Source organism: Argentina silus (assembly GCF_951799395.1).
Source record: "Argentina silus genome assembly, chromosome: 1".
NCBI lineage: Eukaryota > Metazoa > Chordata > Actinopteri > Argentiniformes > Argentinidae > Argentina > Argentina silus.
In genome coordinates this window covers 13,792,455-13,814,114 of record NC_139655.1, presented here as the reverse complement: position 1 = coordinate 13,814,114, position 21,660 = coordinate 13,792,455, and the positions used below count along the sequence as shown (strand labels likewise).

Sequence of the window (21,660 nt, the reverse complement as noted above, 5' to 3'; positions counted from 1 at the left end):
ACTGTACAACCACAGCACCATAACCACAGTGCTGCTGTTTGACAGCTCATACAATATCATCAGCCTATGGAGAAACTGGATAGGACCCTGGAGGGAGAAAGACAACGCTGCTTCATTGATCATGTATTGATTACTTATCTATTACTTACTGCCCTGAGAGTTCTACCCCATGAGAGGCGCTGCAGTGGTATCTAATCATTTGTATCAATGTCATGACTGAAGCATTTCTCAACTGACTGTAATAGACTGTTGTTTCCATTGCCAAAAAGAAAGTTTCTACTTGTTTTGTTGAAGTTTATACAAAGACGTTCATGTATACGTGTTTTGTTTTGTTTTGACTGTATATATTATATATCTTTGTATTATAAGTTCTCTTTGCTACAAACTGGAAACTTAACGGGGTAGCGAGGGGCTTGGGACCAGTAAGATGTACCCTGCTGTTTGTTTGGTCTTATTATGTTTTTTTTGATTTATTGTAAAAAAAACTTTTTGTAAGAGAAAAAGTCAGACAAGTACCATTAATAATAATACTATTTTAAACTACTGCGTGTCCCGAGTTGTGATTTATGTCCTTGTGGGTAACTTGTTTCACTGGTATAATGGTTAGGTAAACAGCCCTGACACCAAATGGAAGGTAACATATAGGGCTATAACACACACACACACGCACACACACACACGCACGCACGCACGCACACACACGTACACGCACGGCATGTGGAGTGTTTAAACAAGAGTCGTTTAGCTTCGAGAGGGGATTTAAGCTTTAATCTCTTGGTAAAGACACTCGCTGTCGTAAAAGTGAAGAATCATTGTTTGAGAGTAGCAAGGGAGTACATTCCTCTGTTTGACCCAGTTCTGCCTGAGAATGAAAGAGGAAACCTTTTGAGAGGGATAAAGTGAGTGGGAGAGAGGAACAAGAGTTTGAGTTAGCTGGTAAGAAAAGGGGGAGAGAAAAAGGGAGAGACAAGGTGAAAGAGAGGGTAAGAGGAGAGAATAGCAGGACTCCTCTGAACAAGTGTGACCTCTTCATGGGAGGTAAGGTGGACAAATATTTATGTTTTTCACTGAAGAATTGAAGGCAAGGGAGGAGGGAGGGAGAACAGCTGATTATATAGCCATAGACACAGACATGAACCAGAACCCCCCCGCCTCCAGCCCTGCTGTCTTTGCTGACTGAGGCACACACACACACACACACACACACACATTCCTGCCCCATCCTCAATCCCTCCTTTATTGTTACTTACTCTCTCCTCTATATTTCTCTCCTTCCTCTCAGATTATTCCCTTCTTTCTACTCTTTCCTCTCCCCCTCTCCCCCTCTCCCACCCCCTCTTTTATAAAAGCCTAATTTAAACCCATCTCTGGTGGGTGTTGCTGGGACTGGGAGGGGTCTAGAGGGGAGGTGGTTTGACCTATAACTCCTACACAAGATCTAGCCTACTTACAAGAGACCAAAGAAGAAGAGAGGGAAACCAGTGTAGGCTGCAGACTCATATCTACAGAATGAAACGTGTTTGACAACATTTTTCATTCCATTCCATGCATTACAATGAGCCCGTCCTCCGATTTCTACCTACACTGCTATAAATATGTATTCTAAATCTATTAATGAATTGTACTTATATACTATGCCTATAACATGATTCTGTCTTGTTTTTGATACTTGAAATGCTTTCGAAGACAATTCAAACTGTGGTTGAAGGGGCCTGGAATGTCCACAAGGTGTCACTCTAGAGCCATTTTATATAAGAGGCTCCATTGTTCTGTTGCTGCCACACTGCAGTACCAAAACTTGATTATGTTGCTTTATTAAAAAGTTCTCATATTAATATAGGTTGATCATCGGTTGATGTTAAATTCCACCACTTGTGCATGACGATAATCAATCCTTGTTTAGGCCTACACAATTTGAATTAGTTAATTGTATTTACACATATCAGAAGAACAAAACAGTAGGCACATTTCTATGTAGTGTTACAGCAATTATGTATGTATGGTGTGAGAGAAAATAGCAGTAAAGTTCTTGCCTTCAGAAACCTAGAGGATGACCGATAACTCGATCTGTGCCACTAACCCAATTCCTGAGCTGAGCTCTGGGGTAGACTGCTCTCCCTGCCAGGAAAGCTCTTTCTACTTTGATCTGACAACTAAACCCACAACACAAAAACAACAAACTACACTATCTAGCTTTATATTATTTATTAATTTGTTTCTAAAGAAAAGTGAGTGGTCATGATGACATTCTTCCAACATGTTCTGGAGCTCCGACAGCTGTGAGAACGTCGCTTCGCTGGAACCGACGATGACGCAGGATTTCAGGGAAACAAACTGACTAGGTCATTTACATTGGCTACAGTTGAAAGAAATACATTCCAATCCTTGTCACAAGACAAACATTATTTCGCTGATTAGCCGCCCGACTCGGTTCTCAGAGGTAGGTAGCCTGTCAGTGCCTTTCTCTTTTCATATTTAACAAGAATATAATTTGTAAACGTGGCTGTGTGTATGCAGGAAATACAAGACAATCCATTGTGTCTGCTTATCTGTCACCTTGTCATATGGTTACATTGTAACTCACAAGGCACCTTGTCAGCAACTGCAGTGTTGTTACAAAGTAGCAGCGAAGACACCCGAGTCTTCTTCTGTGAAGCATCTCAACTGTGTAAGGTTAGCGGTGAGTGATAACAGCATCAGGTAGTTTATTAACTTTGTTGTTCAACCCACGAGGACGAGGAGTTTCGTCACCGTTGTTGAGCAATATGTTTTGGTAATTGACTCATGATGATGTACAGCTTAGGTCAGTGGGATGCACAGCACTTCCCGATAACAACGACGCTGTCAAGAGAGAAGTAGTAACTTCTGTCGAGGGAAGTAAAGGTCTGTATAGTCGAGGAGACAGTCTTCATCTGCTCTCTTTCTCTAAGCAATGTTTCGACATTGGATGAATGTCTATCGAAAACACACAACAACAAATTCTGACAAAGGTACGCTGTTCGTGCTCAAAAAGCGTGTGTTGATATTCAGTGACAGATCATTGGAATGTTGTTGATTTGTTCACAACTACAGGTGGTGGTGGTGGTGGTGTCAGCATGGACAACGCCGGGTATTGCAACGGGAGCTACGGCAGCCTCCACAGCGCGACCAGCGACGAGGACCTGGTGGATATAACTGGCGCCACGCTTGATTTCACCGACACCGACGACGTGCCGCCTCTCGACCGCGACTTCAGCTCAGGTAAGCGGCTACTCTACCAAGGCACAGGCGGAGACAGTCGAAGCATATTTTCTGGCCCTGAATGTGAGAATAGTAGTCATGGGATAAGAGTAAGAGTGTAAATTCACTAATCATGTTTGTGATTGTGAGTTGCCCTAAAATGTTTGATTTGATCATATAATGCATTGCAGTTGATCTGCTCTCTATGCTCTGTGTCTGCTCCATTTCCACCAAGATAAATGATTTGCATAAATGAGCTAGTGACGTGATGTACTCTGATAAGCTATCTTCTTCTCTCAGTCTTCCTGACTGTGTCATGTGTTTGTTGTCATGCAGTGTCATAGCCTTGTAGAGTGCTCCACAGAGCCTAAGGTAAAGAAGTAAAGGAATGGTATATGGCCTGTATTCAGTGATGGAAATGAGATTGATCCCTTTGGAAATTCTAGCTCATCTCATATCTCTCTGTTCTTGTCTAGGGATGACTATTGTTGTCAGTGATTACCCTTCTCTCTGCCTGGTGATACACAGCAATGCTTTGACAATCAATTAATCTATAAACCAATCAATAAATTAATCAGTCAATCATCAGTTTGATGCAGACATGGGTTCTAATAGTATTTGAAATCATTCCTTGATTGACTTTGCCTGACAATGGAATCAATGGAATATTCTTAATGGTGCAAACCCTTTATGGTGCAAAGGCTCAAGCAAACGCTCAACAAAGTATTTGAAAGTATTTCAAATGGTGTTGGACCCAGCTCTGGTTGGATGTAACTGAGTGCAGCCATGTGGTACAGTAGGCCTCTGTTCTATCTTCTATAGCAGCAGTTCCCAAACTTGGCATTGGGACTTGGTCCCCTGAGAAAATAAAATTAGTTTGTAGGCAAACGTTGTCTGTGTATTGCACCTGTAGCCTATATTGCAGTGTTTTGGGGTTCATATCCAACCAATTAGAGCATGTTTGAGAATACCCTTGGACGTCATTATTATGTGTTGGCATAGCCCGCAATGACGTTGTTGGGGTCACAGGAAATTATTGATGGCAGTTTGGGGTCACGAGACAAAAACAGTTGGGAACCCAGGCTGCTCTGTGGCCTAAACCCTGACGTCTCTCCTCCTGAGACCCTGTTCACACACAGAAACTCACAACAGATTCATCATTATATTTTATTTATACAGGGAAGATTGTACTGAGACCTGAGTCTGATTTACAGATGAGCCCTGTAATATCTGTAGTGTTGTAGTAGAAACCTGTGTGTGAAGTGAACAGGGTCTGAGTCATTTCTGCCTGGAGACTATTGATGTCACAATGATGCCACACCCCCAAGGACCTATTTGAACATTTCCTTTTTAAGTATTCTCTGCCCTGTTCAAGTGTGTTCTTTTCACCACTCGGTCGGAAAGTACCGTAATTCAGACGGGTGGAAAAACATGCTCTTGTTCACAAACTGCTCATTACTCGTATACTTGTAGCACCTTTGAGTTCGTTGGTGAGTTGCTACAGCTTAAATGAGTGATTTGGAATTGTTCCTCCATGGCAAATGTCCACACAGTGTGGACAATAAAATGACTAAGATCTGCCTCTTTAGGGTAATCACCTGTCAATGATTAGACTAGACCCTGTCATACAGTAACAAGCCAATGTAAAGGCTAATTGTATACCTTGCAGGGTCAGCCAAGGTTGTCGGAGTGGGAGGAGTGGTGCAGAGAGGTGGAGAGAGGAGTGTTGGTTCAGGAGAGAGAGAGAGAGAGAAAGAGAGAGAATGGTAGCCAGAGAAGAGGGGGAGGATGAGGTGGAGGTGGGGGTGGGGGTGAGGGTGGGGATCAAGGGAGAAACTGAGGTAGAGGGAGAGCAAATACCAATTCGGCCATAGAGAGCTAGTTGTTATTAATGGCCTGGTCTGGTACGCTGCGGTTGCTTCCCACAGCAGCCAAACCAAATCAGGTCGGAGTTCACCACCCTCGTCCTGCTGGAAAGAGATGTGAAACACACAGGGGGAACTGAGAGAGAGAGAGAGAGTGTGTGTGTGTGTGTGTGTGTGTGTGTGTGCGCGCGCGTATGCGTGGGTAAGAGAAATTTGATCATCCAATCATCCAATCATCTGAATTCCTCCTTCTGGCAGGAAGTTTCCAGAACATCTTCAGTACAGTGTGAGCTGTTTACCCGTGGATGTTTATGACCATTTCTGTTCCCTGTTGACCCCCGACCACCCCCCCCTCCTCCATCCACCTCCCCTCCCCTCCCTTCCCCTCCCCACCTCCGCTTGGCAAATCTCTTCTTCTCTCTTGCGACATCAGCCTTACTGGAACATGACCGACGGTAGCTGTAGCCTCTGGTTTTCTGGAGCTCTGACTCAAATGTGGACGCACTTCCATCTCGGCCTCTAACCACTTCCCCCACAGCGCTCTCCAGAGACGACACTTGTCAGAGTTTATAGATCGGAAAAGAGACTGGAGTGATAGTCCAACGGGGCTTTGGGGGTAGAGCGATCACTGCATTGACCCAGCACCAAAGTGTCATTTGGTTCATGTATTGGAGTAGCCCTATATTCATAGTGTTAAGTCTTTAGATTATATCTTCCATGTATTTCTGCACCTTCACAGAAGTGTTGGGTGGCTGTTGTCTTGAGTACAAACAGTAGGGCTAGAGAGGAAATTGATTCACACGAGAAGGAGTATGGAAATGGAACGTGACCAGAGTCCCCCCCCCGCCTCTCCCCCTTCCCAACTTCCCCGGAACAACCCAGATCAGGGAAGGAGCCAGTGGTAGGGACTGATAGGTCAAATGGACTGGGGATACTGGGGGAAGAAAGCAGATGAGAAGGTGTTAATGGAGGATGGTGAGCTGCTTGTAGAACTAGCTCTGGGATATGATATGGCACTGCTGTGTGGAACATTTGACTCAAACTCTTTTTGGCTAGCTGCTTCCTCCCTTTATGCGTTGAATGTCGTGTAAGCTGTAAAAGCATCAATAACAATGCATTTGTGTTCTGTATCAAATGATGTGTATGTTAAGGGAGGCTGGTGGAGACAGAAATTGGGAGGACAGGCTCATTGTAACGCCTGGAACGGAATAAGGATCGCAATCCTTATATTTTCTTCCCCTATGATAAATTATAGGGGATACTGTATATACTGTATTATTGCAATATGATATGTTATCCATATTGTGCAGCCCTAATTCAGACCTTTTTGTGTTGTAGAGTAGTAAGTTGTGTGTGTGTGTCACAGCCTAGTTTTTCTGCTGGTGTCTTTATCTACAGTGTTGTCTAGTTAACATATTACTACCATTTAGAATAATTACCCAGGTCATGATATTTTCAGTGTTTATGATACAAAGTGTGTAGCAGTAGAGACTGGTGGAGAAGATTTCTACCTCTGCCTCCAGCCTCTCCTGGTGGGTAGGCAGTAGGCCCCACGTGATGACTACAGTAGTCATGTGCAGTTAACATATTACTACCATTTAGAGTCCATTACCCAGGGCTCTCAGGTCATGTGATTGACAGTGTGTTTGATACAAAGGTCAGTGATCAGTGTTATCATCATGTGATAACAGCTACCACAACATCTTTATCCCTCTGCTGTGTTGGAGCTAGGAATGTCAAGGGGCTAGGCTCTCTGTTGCTTGTATTTCTTTGTTGAGCTTGGAGAGGGATCCAGAGTCCATTCTCCCTCTGTGTGTGTGTGTGTGTGTGTGTGTGTGTGTGTGTGTGTGTGTGTGTGTGTGTGTCATTGTGTTTGACTGGTTTAGGCAGCGCTATGTTTTCCATCCCTAAGAACCAGTCTGACCAGATTATCGTCTGATATATTTAAACCCAGCTGGTACAAAGCACCCCTGTTGATATGGAAATATTTGCTCTGTCTGAAGAATGTTTGCTTAAAGGCTCTCTCCTCTCTGTTTCCTACAGTACTAAGGTGAGGGGAATTTGTTCTTCCAAAAATCATATCATTCAAAATAACCGTAATTATAGGCCTGTAGACTAGAGCATGTTAAACCGTATGCTGTAGCAGGCTATGTCTACACAAAAAGCTTAGATGAGAAGGCTTCCTGTGGCTTCCTGTAGCTTCCTGTGTCATTTCCTGCCATGATGGCGATGTTTTGTTTGGCCGTTGTTATTGATGTTTATTGTTGCAACTCTGTCCCAGCTCTTTTGTTTTATCTTGAGAAATGTGGTAAAAGTCAATCTCATAGACATTAGCCTTTTCTTTACCATACAGTAGTGCACAGTATTGTCTCTGAAGGAGCAGAAATCATTCTCAGTGAGGTTACAATGCACATTCTTTGCTGATGCTTTCTCCGTATTATTGGCCAATAACAATGGTGTAGCTGATAAAACTACCAGTTTCTCAAGGTGTGTGCGTGTGCGTGTGCGTGTGTGTCTAACAAGCGGTCTCCTGTCTATCTCTCCCAGGATCTGGTGGTTATGAGGATTATGGTAATGGTAACGTCAGAGGAGCCGGTATGAACGGGGCCGGGAACAGTAAGCTGATGGATCTCCTGGATGAGCCGGTAGCGGGGGTGGGGACATATGAGGACTTCAACACCATCGACTGGGTCAGAGAGAAGAGCAAGGACCGTGACCGCCACAGAGAGGTGTGTGTTTCAAACACGGTCAAAACAAGTATGGTCGAGGTGTCACTTTAGTGTAGGACCAGATGATCAGGGGATGATCAGGCTGCTGGAGGTAGAAATCAGAGGACGGATTAGAACGTGTGTTTGATGCCATTCCTCATTCCATTCCATGCATTACGATGAGCCCGTCCTCCGATTTCTGCATCTACCAGCCTCCCCTGCAGATGATAGTAAAAGGTCATTTGAATAACCAAACTAGATTTATTTTTTATAGGACGTGTAAAACTAAGACATGACAATGAAATCAATTGAATATCGAATCCGTTCTCTATGACCTCTTCAACCTAGGAATGTAGTAATGTGGAACCTCTACCTCTATCTACCTGCCCTCCTATACCCCTCTCTTTTTCTCCCTCTCGCTTCCTCTCTCTCTCTCTCTCTCTCTCCTTCTTTCTCTCTCCTTCTCTCCTCTAGATCACCAGTCAGAGTAAGCAGTCTACGTGGGCCCTGCTCCATAGTGTCAGTGATGCCTTCTCAGGCTGGCTACTCATGCTGCTCATAGGACTCATGTCAGGTCAGTCAACAGGGGGCGCTATAGCCACAGGAATACTCCATCTCTCTGACTCTGAATCTCTCACTTCAACTGGTACCTGCTCTTCTCTTCCTCTGGCTACTGCTTTATATGCTGTGTATGGTCATCTGTGATTCTCTGTGGTAATGTGGAACCCCTACTTCCCTATCTACCTTCCCCTCACCTTTTTCTCCCTCTCTCTTCCCCTCTCTCTTCCCCTCTCTCTTCCCCTCTCTCTTTCTGTCTCTACTTTCTCTTGCTCTTCCTACAAAATGATATTCCTCTGCATCTCCTGTTTCATATGATCTTATATCTCACCATGCAGCTGTGTTGAGATTGAGGCTCATGTTGATCTCGACCTGTCTGTCCCGCACGTAGGTGCTCTGGCGGGAGGTATCGACATCTCTGCCCATTGGCTGACGGACCTGAAGGAGGGTGTGTGTCTGAACGGCTTCTGGTACAACCACGAACACTGCTGCTGGACGTCCAATCAGACCACCTTCCAGGAGAGGGACAAGTGTCTGCAGTGGAAGAGCTGGGCTGAGCTCATCGCTGGGACCACCACGGTAGGGGTTCTCACACGCGCACATGTGCACACATAACACACACACACACACACACACACACACACACACACACACACACACACACACACGTACCAATGGTGTCCAAAACCTCTTTAGACCTCTACTGCATTAACAATGTGCCATGTCTTGGCACATAGTTGCTACCCGCACGCACGCACGCACACACACACACTCCCTAACTCTGTATCTCATTCTGCCAGTGAGTCAGAGTGGGCTCAGGTTATTCCAGTTGACTTGGCTGTCCCTTATTTCCTCTTCATTTTCTGAATGAAACTGGATTTAGCAGTGGCTTTGCTCCCTCTTCTGGTTAACAAAAGACACTACATACACATGTGATTCTTCCAGCTTGACTGAAAGTGTTGGACTGACTGTCCCTCCCCATCTATCCTGTGTGTCCTGTAGGGGGCGTTTCCGTACATTGTCAACTACATGATGTATATATGGTGGGCCCTGTTCTTCTCCTTCCTGGCTGTCATATTGGTCAGGGCCTTCGCCCCCTATGCCTGTGGTTCTGGGATCCCTGAGGTAAAACCACACACACACACACCTAGACACACATGTAGACACACACCTACACACACACACACAGACACGTATGCACCTATAACCTATAACACGTACCACCCCCACACACACACATGACCCAGATTAAGTCTACTCATGGACTAGGAAGAACTTGACAATGGACCTGTCTTGGTCCAAGAAACCTGATCCCGGAGCACACTGAGTATTCCACATCATTAGTCATACAGGTCTATCAGAGTTCATCTATTTTAAGCAGGAGCAGATCTGGAGAAAACAATTGTGACATTGGTTTATTCTGGAGAGAGAGGGGGGGGGGGGGGGAGAGAAATAGAGTAAGAGAGGGGGATGGAGTTGAGGGAGTTCGGGGGTCTGTCTTTCTGTTATGAAGAGTGTCTCCTATTGCGGTTTCAAAGAAGGTTTAAAACAGTTGCAGCTGTAGCCACAATCACTAGCATATTGACACTGGCAGACACGCTGTCCATAAGGATAGGGCTGTTTCGTACAAACCGCCAGTGCCTTTTAGTTTTGATCTGGACCATAATGCACACGTGAGCTAAAACAGTATTATATGTTATACTGCTGTCAGGACTGCAGAATCACTACCTATCTTCTGCCGTAGATTGAAGACTCATCTCTTCAGGCTCATTCATCTTAACTGTACCCCCTAAAGACCTCTTCATCACCACTACCCCCCTGTACAAGTTTCTCTCCTGTAAATACATTAATATAAAAAAAAAATATATATATATTCCTTCTTCTAGCATTGTGACTGCCAATAGCCCCTAGAAATCTAGCATAGATTTATTTACTACTTATGATGACTGATGGATCGATCATTCACTTACTTAGACAAATGTGTTTGTTGTAAGTCGTTTTGGATAAAGGTGTCTGCTAAATGCCGTAAATGTAAAATATGCACATTTCCCTAACGTGAATAGGAATGGGGGGGGGGGGGTGTCAAAGTCAACAGGGAAGCAAATCATGTTTTTATGTGCAGCCATTATTTTTGTCAGTCTCCCAGGCCTTAACCCACAAGACTGAGCACGGCCTGGGAATCCTTAGGAGAGCATAGCCAGGGGGATATTCTGTTTGGCTCACGGTGGTTTTGTATAATCCAATGTGGGAACAACATTGCAAAATCATGTCCTTTGGTCTATATTCAATATGGGATATATGATTGTATGGAAATAAATATGGGAATAACTAGATTTGTGAGTGCTGGCAGTCAGTATTCAGTAGGGATATGATTATATGTTAAACAGATCACAACCAACCATTATTTTTAAATGAACTGTTGTGTTGTGTTTCGTCACGTTTTGGACAAGGGTTGCTTTTTGTTGTGTGAGGAAAGAAAAAAACTCTTGAAGGCCCATACATTTCATCCACCCATCCTTCCTTTCACCCATCTGTCTATCTATCCATCCATCCATCCACATATCTACCCACCCACCCTCCACTCCTATCCTCCATGACCTCCAGCCCGAGGACCCACCGCTGCCTTTTCTCTCCCCCAGATCAAGACCATCCTGAGTGGGTTCATCATCCGAGGCTACCTGGGGAAGTGGACCCTGATGATCAAGACCATCACCCTGGTGTTGGCGGTGTCGTCGGGGCTAAGCCTGGGGAAAGAGGGCCCCCTCGTGCACGTAGCCTGCTGCTGTGCCAACATCCTCTGTCATCTCTTCACCAAGTACCGCAAGAATGAGGCCAAGCGCCGAGAGGTGAGGGGAGGAGAGTAGAGGAAGGGAGGGAGGAGAGAAGAAGAGGGGAGGAGAAGAATACAAGGAACCTGTTATTGAAATTTGTTTAAATTTGTTTTTAAAGCTTCAGGGTGTTCAGAATTTGAGTACTCATTCAGTATTCAGATGAGCAAATGGACTCTCCATTTGTGATACAAACTCAGAAAGTTGATATGTTCATATCAACTGCTCTTTCTGTAGGTTTTGTCTGCAGCTGCAGCGGTGGGAGTGTCTGTAGCCTTCGGAGCACCTATAGGAGGAGTCCTCTTCAGTCTGGAGGAGGTGAGGACCCGCCCGGTTAAATACATAACAAGGATATGGCCAATGGGCTGCTCTCCTCAGCTCGTTTTTGACTTTGTTTGTACCAGAATAGATTAACCTGAAGTGGTTGGTTGCAAGTTGGCTATTCACCAGCTTCTATTGTGAGTAGGAAGGTGACTAGTCAATGAGACTAGAATATGTGGCTAGTGTTTGAGACATCTCTGCTTCCCCCCTTCCTGTCTCTCTCGATTTCTCCCCTCCCTCTCTCAGGTGAGTTACTACTTCCCTCTGAAGACCCTGTGGCGCTCCTTCTTCGCCGCGCTAGTGGCAGCATTCACGCTGCGCTCCATCAACCCGTTCGGCAACAGTCGCCTGGTTCTGTTCTACGTGGAGTTCCACGCCCCCTGGCACCTGCTAGAGCTCCTCCCCTTCATCTTGCTGGGCATATTTGGTGGCCTCTGGGGGGCGCTGTTCATCAAAGCCAACATTGCCTGGTGCAGACTACGTGAGTACCGCTGCATGAGTTATAGTTATGAGGCATTTTTGGCATTCACATACCCTGGCTCGCATCTGGTATTGAGTGGTGTATTTGTTCCAGTGCATTTACATCCAAGTTCCATTTGTAATGGAAATCTGGCCATAGACAAACAGTTCAAGTCAAGTTTATTGGAACATGGCTTGCAAGGTTTACGTCAACTGAAATGGTTGATTTCACCATTGTTTGGTTCTTTGTTAATGTTATTCTGGCTGAATGTTCCCACTCTGACTGTTTTTACCAATGCTGTTATTACCAATGTTGTATTTCTGTTTCCCTCCCTCTCCCACAGGTAAGACCACCGTCCTGGGCCAGTACCCCGTCCTGGAGGTCCTAGTGGTGGCCGGAGTCACAGCCCTACTCTCCTTTCCTAACAGCTACACTCGTATGAGCGGCTCGGAGCTCATCTCAGAACTGTTCAACGACTGTTCCCTGCTGGACTCCTCTCAGCTGTGTGGCTACCTCAGCCAGCCAGTCAACAGCTCTGCTGCCAGTAACACTCTTCCTGATAGGCCGGCTGGACCGGGCCTGTACACCGCACTGTGGCAGCTGGCACTGGCGCTCGTCTTCAAGATGATGGCCACCGTGGTTACGTTTGGCATGAAGGTACATGGGGTGGATGGACGCTTTACGTGATGGTCAGAATGTATTAGCGTTTAAAACTGTGGTGTTTTCTCTGTCTCTCTTCTCACCTCCCATGCACTCTCTACCCCTTCCTTCTCCTCTCACTTCCTCTCTTCCCCATCTCCCATCTGTCTTTCACTCTCTCATACTCTACCTACCTACCCTGCTTCCTATGGCACCACTGCCCCCCACGTCCCCCCCAGTGTGTATGTATGTGTGTATGTGTGTGTGTGTGTGTGTGTTGTGTAACCGTACCTCTCCCCCTGTGTGTGTGTGTGTGTGTGTGTAGGTTCCCTCAGGTCTCTTCATCCCCAGTATGGCTGTGGGGGCCATCGCTGGCAGACTGTTGGGCGTGGGCATGGAGCAGCTGGCATACTACCACCACGACTGGGTCATCTTCAAGGGCTGGTGCTCTCCAGGGGCGGACTGTATCACCCCAGGACTCTACGCCATGGTGGGGGCGGCTGCATGTCTGGGTAAGCCTGTCACTGGATGGATATGCTGGAATGGACAGTCGTGTCAATGTGGTCAGAGCTGATGAGAAACTACTGTAATGTACAGTACATGATATGTTCTTCATTTTGGGTTAGATTATGAAGGATCCTAATTTGTCCAATGTCAAGATTATTGTCAAAAGAAAATAATAGTTCATCATTTTGAGAAAAGTGTTTGGGCAAGTTTAGTTGGTTGAAATCATTTGTATCAAAGACTCCCCCTCCCTCTCTCCCCCGTCCCCCTTGTCAGGCGGCGTGACCCGTATGACCGTGTCCCTAGTGGTCATCATGTTCGAGCTGACGGGCGGTTTGGAGTACATCGTGCCCCTCATGGCGGCCACCATGACCAGCAAGTGGGTGGCGGACGCCCTGGGGCGCGAGGGCATCTATGAGGCTCACATCCGCCTCAACGGCTACCCCTTCCTGGAGCTGAAAGAGGAGTTTGACCACAAGACCCTAGCGGTGGATGTGATGCGGCCCAGACCAGGGGCTGGGGCTGGGGCCCGGAGAGAAGGAGGCGGAGGCGGAGGCGGAGGAGGAGGAGGAGGAGGAGGAGGAGGAGGAGGAGGAGGGCCCCCTCCCCTGGCGGTGCTCACCCAGGAGGGCATGAGCGTGGCAGAGGTGGAGGGTCTGGTGGAGGGGACAGACTACAGCGGCTTCCCTGTGGTGGTCTCCCACGAGAGCCAGAGGCTGGTTGGCTTCGTGCTGAGACGAGACCTGGTCATCTCCATAGGTGAGGAGGAGGGTGTGGGTCTCAGTATCTCTCTCTGTTTGTCTGTCTCTCTTTCTTTCTCTTTCTGTTGTGCTTCATTCTTTCTCAGCCAACTCTCTCGTCATTCTCAGCCCCCCCCCCCCCCCCCCCAGGTGTGTCTGTGTGAACATGTCTGTCTGTGTACAGACATTCTTAACAGGGAGGTGTGAGCAAGTCTTTGGTTGTTTGGTTTACCACTGTTGGTCTGTTAGTAGCTGTGTGTGTGTGGCGGGGGGGGGGGGTATACAACTGTATACAGTGCCCTCCGTAAGTAATGGGACAGTGAAGCATTTTTTCTTCTTTTGGCACTATACTCCAAAAGATTTGAAACAATTACTATGAGGTATAAATTGTTTTTATATAGCTTTTATTTAAGGGTATTTCTGTTGGTTTCACCATTCAGAAATTACAACACTTTTTATACAGTCCCCCTATTTCAGGGCACCAAAAGTAATGGGATATCTGGTGGATGACAAAAATTGTTTTTTATTAAACCAATACTAAGGCAAAGATCACAAAAAACTCATTAGCATGACTTCTGACGCATTGAAAATGACTCCCTACACAGAACAAACTTCATGTAGACTTTAAGTTACTCGCCTATCCCTGTCAAAATACCACTAAATATTTGGAATACATTCTGCCACTGCTGTCAGCATTAACATAATCAATTAAGACAAGTTAGCCAGTTCTTGTGGCAGCTATACAGGCCCACACCATACCCACACCATAGCAACCCTCCACCATGTTTCACAGATGAGGTGGTATGCTTTAAATCTTGGGCAGATCCTTTTTTCTCCAAACTTTCCTCTTGCAATCACTCTGGTACTTGATAATATTTGTGTTATCTGTCCACAATACCTTTTTTCAGCCCTCTGCAGGCTTTGTATGCACTTTTTAGCAAACTGTAACCATAACATAATGGTTTCCTTGACACTTCTTTGGTCCGCATGTTGACAGACACCAATAGCAGACTCCAAAGGCAAACACAATGCCTAGAATCAATACGAGACATTGACAGCTCTCTTATGCCTGCACAAATGATGTGACAGAACACACCTGTCAAGCCAATTATCCCATTACTTTTGGTTCTCTGAAATGGTATATATATGTATACATATACTATGTATAAAAAGTGTTGTCATTTGTAAATGGTGAAACCAATATGTACACAAATGCCATGTACTGATTTTTATTTTATTGTTTGATTTCAATTCCAAACTTTTGGAGTATGGAGGCAAAAGAAGAGAAAATGCTTCACCTTCCCACTTACAGTGCCCTCCATAAGTATGTGAGTGGTGGGTTTGTGTGAATCTGAGTGTTGAATCTATAAGTTCCTTGACTCATTCCAACCCCCCCCACCCCTCCACCAGATAATGCCCGTAAGCGCCAGGAGGGGGTTGTGAGCTCTTCCCTGGTGTTCTTCTCGGAGCACATGCCCCCCCAGCCTCGCGATGGCCCCCCTCCCGTCAGACTCAGGGGTCTCATGGACCTGAGCCCCTTCACTGTTACCGACCACACGCCCATGGACATCACTGTAGACATCTTCAGAAAGCTGGGGCTACGGCAGTGTCTGGTCACACACAACGGGTGAGTAGGATACACACACAGGCACATACACACACACCCAGGCATGCACACAGGCGTGTGCGCACACACATACACACAACACACACACAGGCACTGCACACACATAACATTTGGAGCTTGGGAGTGAGTCTGAAAGGGGGTCAAATGTAGGTGTAGGGAGAGGGGAGGACGGGTCATGACCTCAGGTGAAGGAGGGTAACTCCTCTCAGTGCGCCTGAGGCTCCTGGGTGAAATGGTGGAATCCGCAGAACATTCTCTCCCGTTGTCTCTGAATTCCACAATTCCAGAAAATGACCACAGCAACATCTGAACCGAATAGTTCTATCTAGCAGTGAAGGTTCCACATGCAATGGTATTGTCTCACTGTCAGAGGACACAGTTAGGTCCATATATATTTGGTTTAAATAATTTTTGTTATTTTAGCTGTTTACCAGAACATATTCAAGTTACAGTTATATAATGAATATGGGCTTAAAGTGCAGACTCTCAGCTTTAATTTGAGGGTATTCACATTATATGTAGCCCCCTCTTTTTCTGCAATGACTGAGTCAATCACCTGATCTCAACCCGATTGAGCACGCATTTCACTTGCTGAAGACAAAACTAAAGGCAGAAAGACCCATGAACAAACAACAACTGAAGACAGCTGCAGTAAAGGCTTGGCAAAGTATCACAAAGGAGGATACCCAGCATTTGGTGATGTTCATGGGTTCCAGACTTCAGGTCGTCATTGCCTGCAAAGGATTGTCGACAAAGTATTAAAAATTATGTTAATTTATCCAATTACATTTGAGCCCCTGAAAATGGGGGACTGTGTATAAAAATGGTTGCAATTCCTAAACGTTTCATACAATATTTTTGTTCAACCCCTTGAATTGAAGCTGAAAGTCTGCCCTTCAATTGCATCTCGCTGGTTTCATTTCAAATCCATTGTGGTGGCGTACAGAGCCAGAATTATGAAAAATGTGTCATTGTCCAAATATCTCCGGACCTAACTGTAAATAAACATTGGCAGGGCCAGGCACAGAATACACAACCTCTCCATTGTCTCTGCTTTAGATGTGTTGTTGACAGACTCTCCCTGATTTACTAATCTAGCCCTCATGTTTGGAAGAGAGGGATGAAGGGAAAGAGAGGGAGGAGGATGAAGGGATGGAGGAATGTTTAATCTCTATCTCCCCTTAGGGAAGTGATTCAAACAAGCTGGCAGAGATTCACTCACACTCTTGGAAAGGAGATGTAGAGCTCTTCTCACACACACACACACACACACACACACACACACACACACAGTCAACCTTGGTGATGTCAGTCAGTTTATTGTTTGGTTGTTTCACTTGATTGATATTGTTGATATACAACAGAAACCCATCCTTTGGAATTGGAGAAAAAAAATCTCTTCTTTCTTAAACATTTCTACCATGTGTGAACCTCTGACTGTCAGTTGAATTAAAGAAAGCTGTATTGGCAGTCTTTTGTAAATATGTCATTGCCTTTTTGTAATTATAAACTCTCTCTCTCTCTCTCTCTCTCAGGCGGTTGTTGGGGATAATTACTAAGAAGGACATTCTGAAACACATGGCCCAGATGGCTAACAGAGACCCTGACTCCATCCTCTTCAACTGAGCACTTCCTTTCCTTTCCTCTCCTCTCTTCTGTCCATACCTCTTTCCTCTTCTCTGTGGATGGGGGCGGGGGGGTGGGGGGGGGTCACACTGTAGATGGATACAGACATTCTCCTGCTCTCCACGACCATTGTAATACTTGGAGGAGGAGGAGGACGAGGAGGAGGGCTGGTGACTGGTGACACACACCTCTCCTGTATGGCCCTGAAGACGCCTGCTGTATGAAGGATGAATGACTGATAGACTAACACCTCTGACGCCATGTTTAGACCATGGTCTATGTAGCTGATTGGCAGATGAAGGAATGAGAGATACTCATGTACCATACCAGCTACTGAAGACCTGCCTCTCTCTCCTCCCTCCAGTACATTAGTCTAATCATTGTTAGAGGGAAGGAGGGAGAGGTGAGGAGAGGTGGTGGGGATATGTGAAATTGAGGCTCCACACCCAGGAGAGAGAGGGGGAGAGAGAGTGTAGCCCCAGGCTACCTCCAGCCCCCCCCCCCCCCCCTCTCTCAGGGAAAGGACATGCCCAGACAGAGCTCCCCCAGCTTATGGATGCCTGGGACCCCCCCCACCCCCTGACCTCTGCCCTGGTTCTTCTGACTGATTTCCTCAGCCCTGGGGGAGGGCTGGGGTGTGAGAAGAGGATCACATGCATGCGCGCACGTGCACACACACACACACACACACCAAAGACCCACGGATTCCCTGGGAACTGCTCCAGGATGCACGTCATACAGACTGCAATACCACACATACACACATAGGTGAAGGAGACAAGCCACTGCTGAAATCGCCCCTTCAGGCCTTTTCAACAATCTCTTAATTCTGTGATGTTTGGTGCTGCAGTCAAACGTGTCAGGGTTAAACTGACCTCTGCTGTGGTTATGAATGTTGACCCTCAGGGTAGTACGTGTCCAGCAGACTTGATGTTGAGTCATTGTCTCTCCACCATCTTGTCTCTGCTTGTTAGAGAGACCATAATCTCTGTGAGAAGGTCTTCTTGTGTCCATGAGAGGGAGATGTGTGTCTGTGTGCGTGTGTGTGTGTGTGTGAGAGAGAGAGAGACTGAGCGTGTGTTTGTGTGTGCGCACACTTGTGCCAATGAGTAGGTGTGTGAAAATGCGACTGGGAGCAGGTTTGTAACCTAAGCTCCATGTGAAGCCTCTGTCACAGGAACTAGCCGATCCACTGAGTCATATGTAGCTAGTTACATTGTAGTCACATTACCTGACTGACAATCAGTCACCCACTTCCCTTCAGGGTACACACACACACATACACACACACACACACGCGGCGCGCACACACAGACACAGAGTTCGGTAATGGGACTATTTAGGGGGGAATTCTATACACATGTTGCCCTTTGGTGTTCTAGCTGTATCTTAATGGTGGGAATGTAACGGGGATGGAATGCAGCCAATATTGGTCTCAATGCAAAAAATACATAATTGTCTGTCATACACACACAGACTCATTACAAGAGGAAGCTCCAGGTTTAGACTCAACCTCCTCCGTTGGAATAGGGCCCTTCTGAGTTTAGAGTTCAGATTTGTCTGGAGTTCTTTCAGACGTGTTTCTTGGAGATGATCAAATAGGACTTTAGTCCAATTTCCTGTCCAGATCCCTTCTAGCCTGTCTTGGAGAAAGGGCTGTTACAAACACTGCTCAGATCATCAGCTCATATTTGGCTGACAGAATAATTGCCTGTTGTTGCCTTCCAGCCTTGTGGTGGGGCTGTTGCTTTGCACGCTACTCTTAATGCACTGCTAGAGGGATATCCCATGTCCAGTCCAACTGGTGGGGAGTTGACCCAAACTATGGTCCCAGGATCACCAGACTTTAGCTCTCCCCTCCAACCACTAGGTGGCACTTAAATGCATATAGAGGGGGACCGGACCTCGATGGACAGGATAGTCACTCAAATTGTCGCAGCTGTACTCACACTAGAGAGAGAGAGAGTGAGAGAGAGTGTGTGTGTTTGTGTGTGACTGTGTGTGAGTTGATGTCTATTGATGAGCTCATCGAAAGCCTTGTCTTCAGATAATCTAATAATCAGCACCTTATGGGAGGGTGCCTTCGAGTGTGCGCATGTGTGTGTGCCTGTGTGTGTGTGTGTGTGTCTGTGTCTGTGTGTGTGTGTGCGTGTGCCTTAATCAACTCAATCATCATCACATGATGAGAGAATAAGTGATCATCCCTCTCTTTTTCCACACCTGCTGCAATTTACATCTGTTTCTTGGAGTCGTTTAGTAAGGGTGTTGTCATTGCTCCATCTACCCATCCTGTCCTTGTATTCTCTCCATCTTGTCCTCAGACAACCTCTTTGAGGAAGTGTCCCATCCCTTTGTCCCTGTCTTCTCAATACCCAGACATTCCAAAGATGATGTCACAATAATGTCACGTGACCCCCTTGAGATCAGGAAGTGCAATAATAAGAAGGGTGAGGTTTGAGCCGAGCGCTCTCCAGTTTCTCTCTCTCTCCCTCACTGTAGGCCACTTCCCTTGGCTCCTGCCAACCTTTGTGTGCTCAGCAGGGCTTTAAAGGCCTTATCAGAAGTTTAATGATTTTTCATTTTGGGGGGAATGCATTGTTTGAGTGCCCTGTGCGGTATTCCAAACCACTCCCAAGATTGTGAAATTCCAAAGTCCCAGGAGTACTCCCTGGGCAGCAGGTTCGGAGTGTTTGTATTGTTCGCTGAGACTGTGTGTGTGGTAGTGTTAAGAGTCGTCTGGCCCCGGCTGGTCTCTCCAGGATGTTTTGGATCATTCCCTAAACCTGAACAGAGGGTTGGAGGGGATAAGTTGGGGTGGGGGGCCGGGAGGGAGTGGGTTCCACTCTTAGAAAGCTCATTTCCTGACTGGCCCCTACAGCAACACAGAGCATACAGGGTAATAATACTGGAGACACAGAGAGAATGCCAGTGATGTTGACGTTGATATGAAGGAGCGTGTGTGTGTTTGAGTGTATGTGTAAGACCAGTGTGAGTGTGTATGTATGGCAGGGCAGGAAGGGAGGTGTTGGAAAGAGGGATTCAAAATAAGGATTTGTCTTTGTTAACACTCCTGAGAAAATAACCAGGGAGGAGAGAAAAGAGAAAAGGAGAGGTTAGTCAAACAGACCTCTGTAGGGTGGCCTTTACTGCAGCGGTCACCATGGTCAGCTACAACCACACCAGGCAGGGAGGTCTGGGCATAGCAACAGAACAACGAGAATGGAGTAGACTTCTGTGTTCCATTTGTAATTCACATGCTTTGTGTAATTGAGTTGTTGTCTCAGTCAGAAGTCATTATAGTGAGTAGAGTGTGGAGGGGTGTGGGACTGTGAACAAGAACACAGTGAAGGTTTTAGGGAATTATAGAACTGTCCCAAAGACTTGAGCATTCTAGAACTGTGCTAAATGCTTGAGTTCTAGAACTGACGTCTGAGCACGAGAATTCCATTTGACCCCACCCTAGATGACCATCTGTCTTGAGAACAATCCATCCTCATTTCCATAGGGCGAGAGCTCTGTTTCTATGGCTGTGACTCTTGTCTTTTCAAATCAAAATGTTATCTGTCAGTTTATTGACTCTGTGGAGAGACTTATACAGGACAGAGTGACATGGCTTCAGGGTTATGTTGAGTCAGATGCAAAAAAGACAGACCCCTTTTAATGATACTGCTGTCATCGTTACCCCTGATGGACATGACTGTTGGCCAATAAGAGCACTCCCTGTACTGTTCTATTCATTACTGTGGGTGGGCCCAAAGCACAATGTTTCCCTCAGAATGTTAGAATGAAATGATGTTTGGGGGATGTCTAGATCATTTTAAAGCACTCCAGAATAAGGCTTACATACATGTTTGTTGGTGACTTGTTTATGTTAATTAATTAGTCCATTATGTACTATTTGTAAGTTAATGTTTTGTTTTATTTATTTTGCACAGAAAAAATGTATGTACTATTATGATTAATTGATTGTATTGTTGGGTTGATGATGAATGAACTAAACCCATTAAAACTAAATTATGCATTCAGAGGAGAGACTTGTGTGCTTGTTCCATGCATGCTGTTGATGGAAGAGGTATGTTAGGATTCCGATATTCCAGAGCAAATACCATGGTCATATTAAGAGGGGAAAACCTGGAAAGACATGTACTTTAAATCAACCCTATTTACTGAAATTCCCAAGTGACTTGATGGAGTAATTTCAATGTATTGGTTTGAAATAGGCCTATTACCTAGAATATGGATGTCAGCTTCAATCACACACAACATAATTTGTCAGAAAACACTTCGAACCACAGCAGCTATGCAAATCCAGGTCCCAAAACCACACACAGGCACACACACTACTCCTCCCCGCAGTCACACTTCTGTTCCAGATAATGTTCAATCAGTTTTGGAATTGTGTTTTATCTGCTCAGAGCCATTAGCTTGGCTGTCAATCAAATGTCCCACAGCTATGAGAAGGGGGTGTGTGGTGGTGTGGACACACACACGACTCAAATTACACACATTCTTCTCTTCCCCATATCTTTTTCTCTCTCTCTACACACAGACGGAGGGGAATTTGT

At 45.8% G+C, this 21,660-nt stretch overlaps 1 protein-coding gene across 1 annotated transcript; it reads left to right on the top strand.

Annotated features, from left to right (window-relative positions):
* Window positions 1-2,145: 2,145 nt before the first annotated feature.
* Window positions 2,146-21,122, top strand: clcn5b (chloride channel, voltage-sensitive 5b). Its single transcript, XM_083670434.1, has 15 exons — window positions 2,146-2,680; window positions 3,073-3,240; window positions 7,632-7,813; window positions 8,267-8,366; window positions 8,742-8,929; window positions 9,353-9,475; window positions 10,990-11,196; window positions 11,416-11,496; window positions 11,746-11,980; window positions 12,303-12,616; window positions 12,924-13,110; window positions 13,379-13,651; window positions 13,682-13,861; window positions 15,253-15,469; window positions 17,005-21,122. The coding sequence occupies exons 1-15, from the start codon at window positions 2,512-2,514 to the stop codon at window positions 17,093-17,095; spliced, it is 2,715 nt and encodes a 904-aa protein (XP_083526560.1). The 5' UTR covers window positions 2,146-2,511; the 3' UTR covers window positions 17,096-21,122.
* Window positions 21,123-21,660: the final 538 nt, after the last annotated feature.

What these genes read in the sequence shown, in the direction of transcription:
- clcn5b (XM_083670434.1), top strand. Translation starts at nt 2,512, where the DNA reads ATGCAGGAAATACAAGACAATCCATTGTGTCTGCTTATCTGTCACCTT. An exon ending in ATGAGGCCAAGCGCCGAGAG is followed by an intron (nt 11,197 to 11,415) that starts GTGAGGGGAGGA and finishes CTCTTTCTGTAG; the next exon opens with GTTTTGTCTGCAGCTGCAGC. An exon ending in CATTGCCTGGTGCAGACTAC is followed by an intron (nt 11,981 to 12,302) that starts GTGAGTACCGCT and finishes CCTCTCCCACAG; the next exon opens with GTAAGACCACCGTCCTGGGC.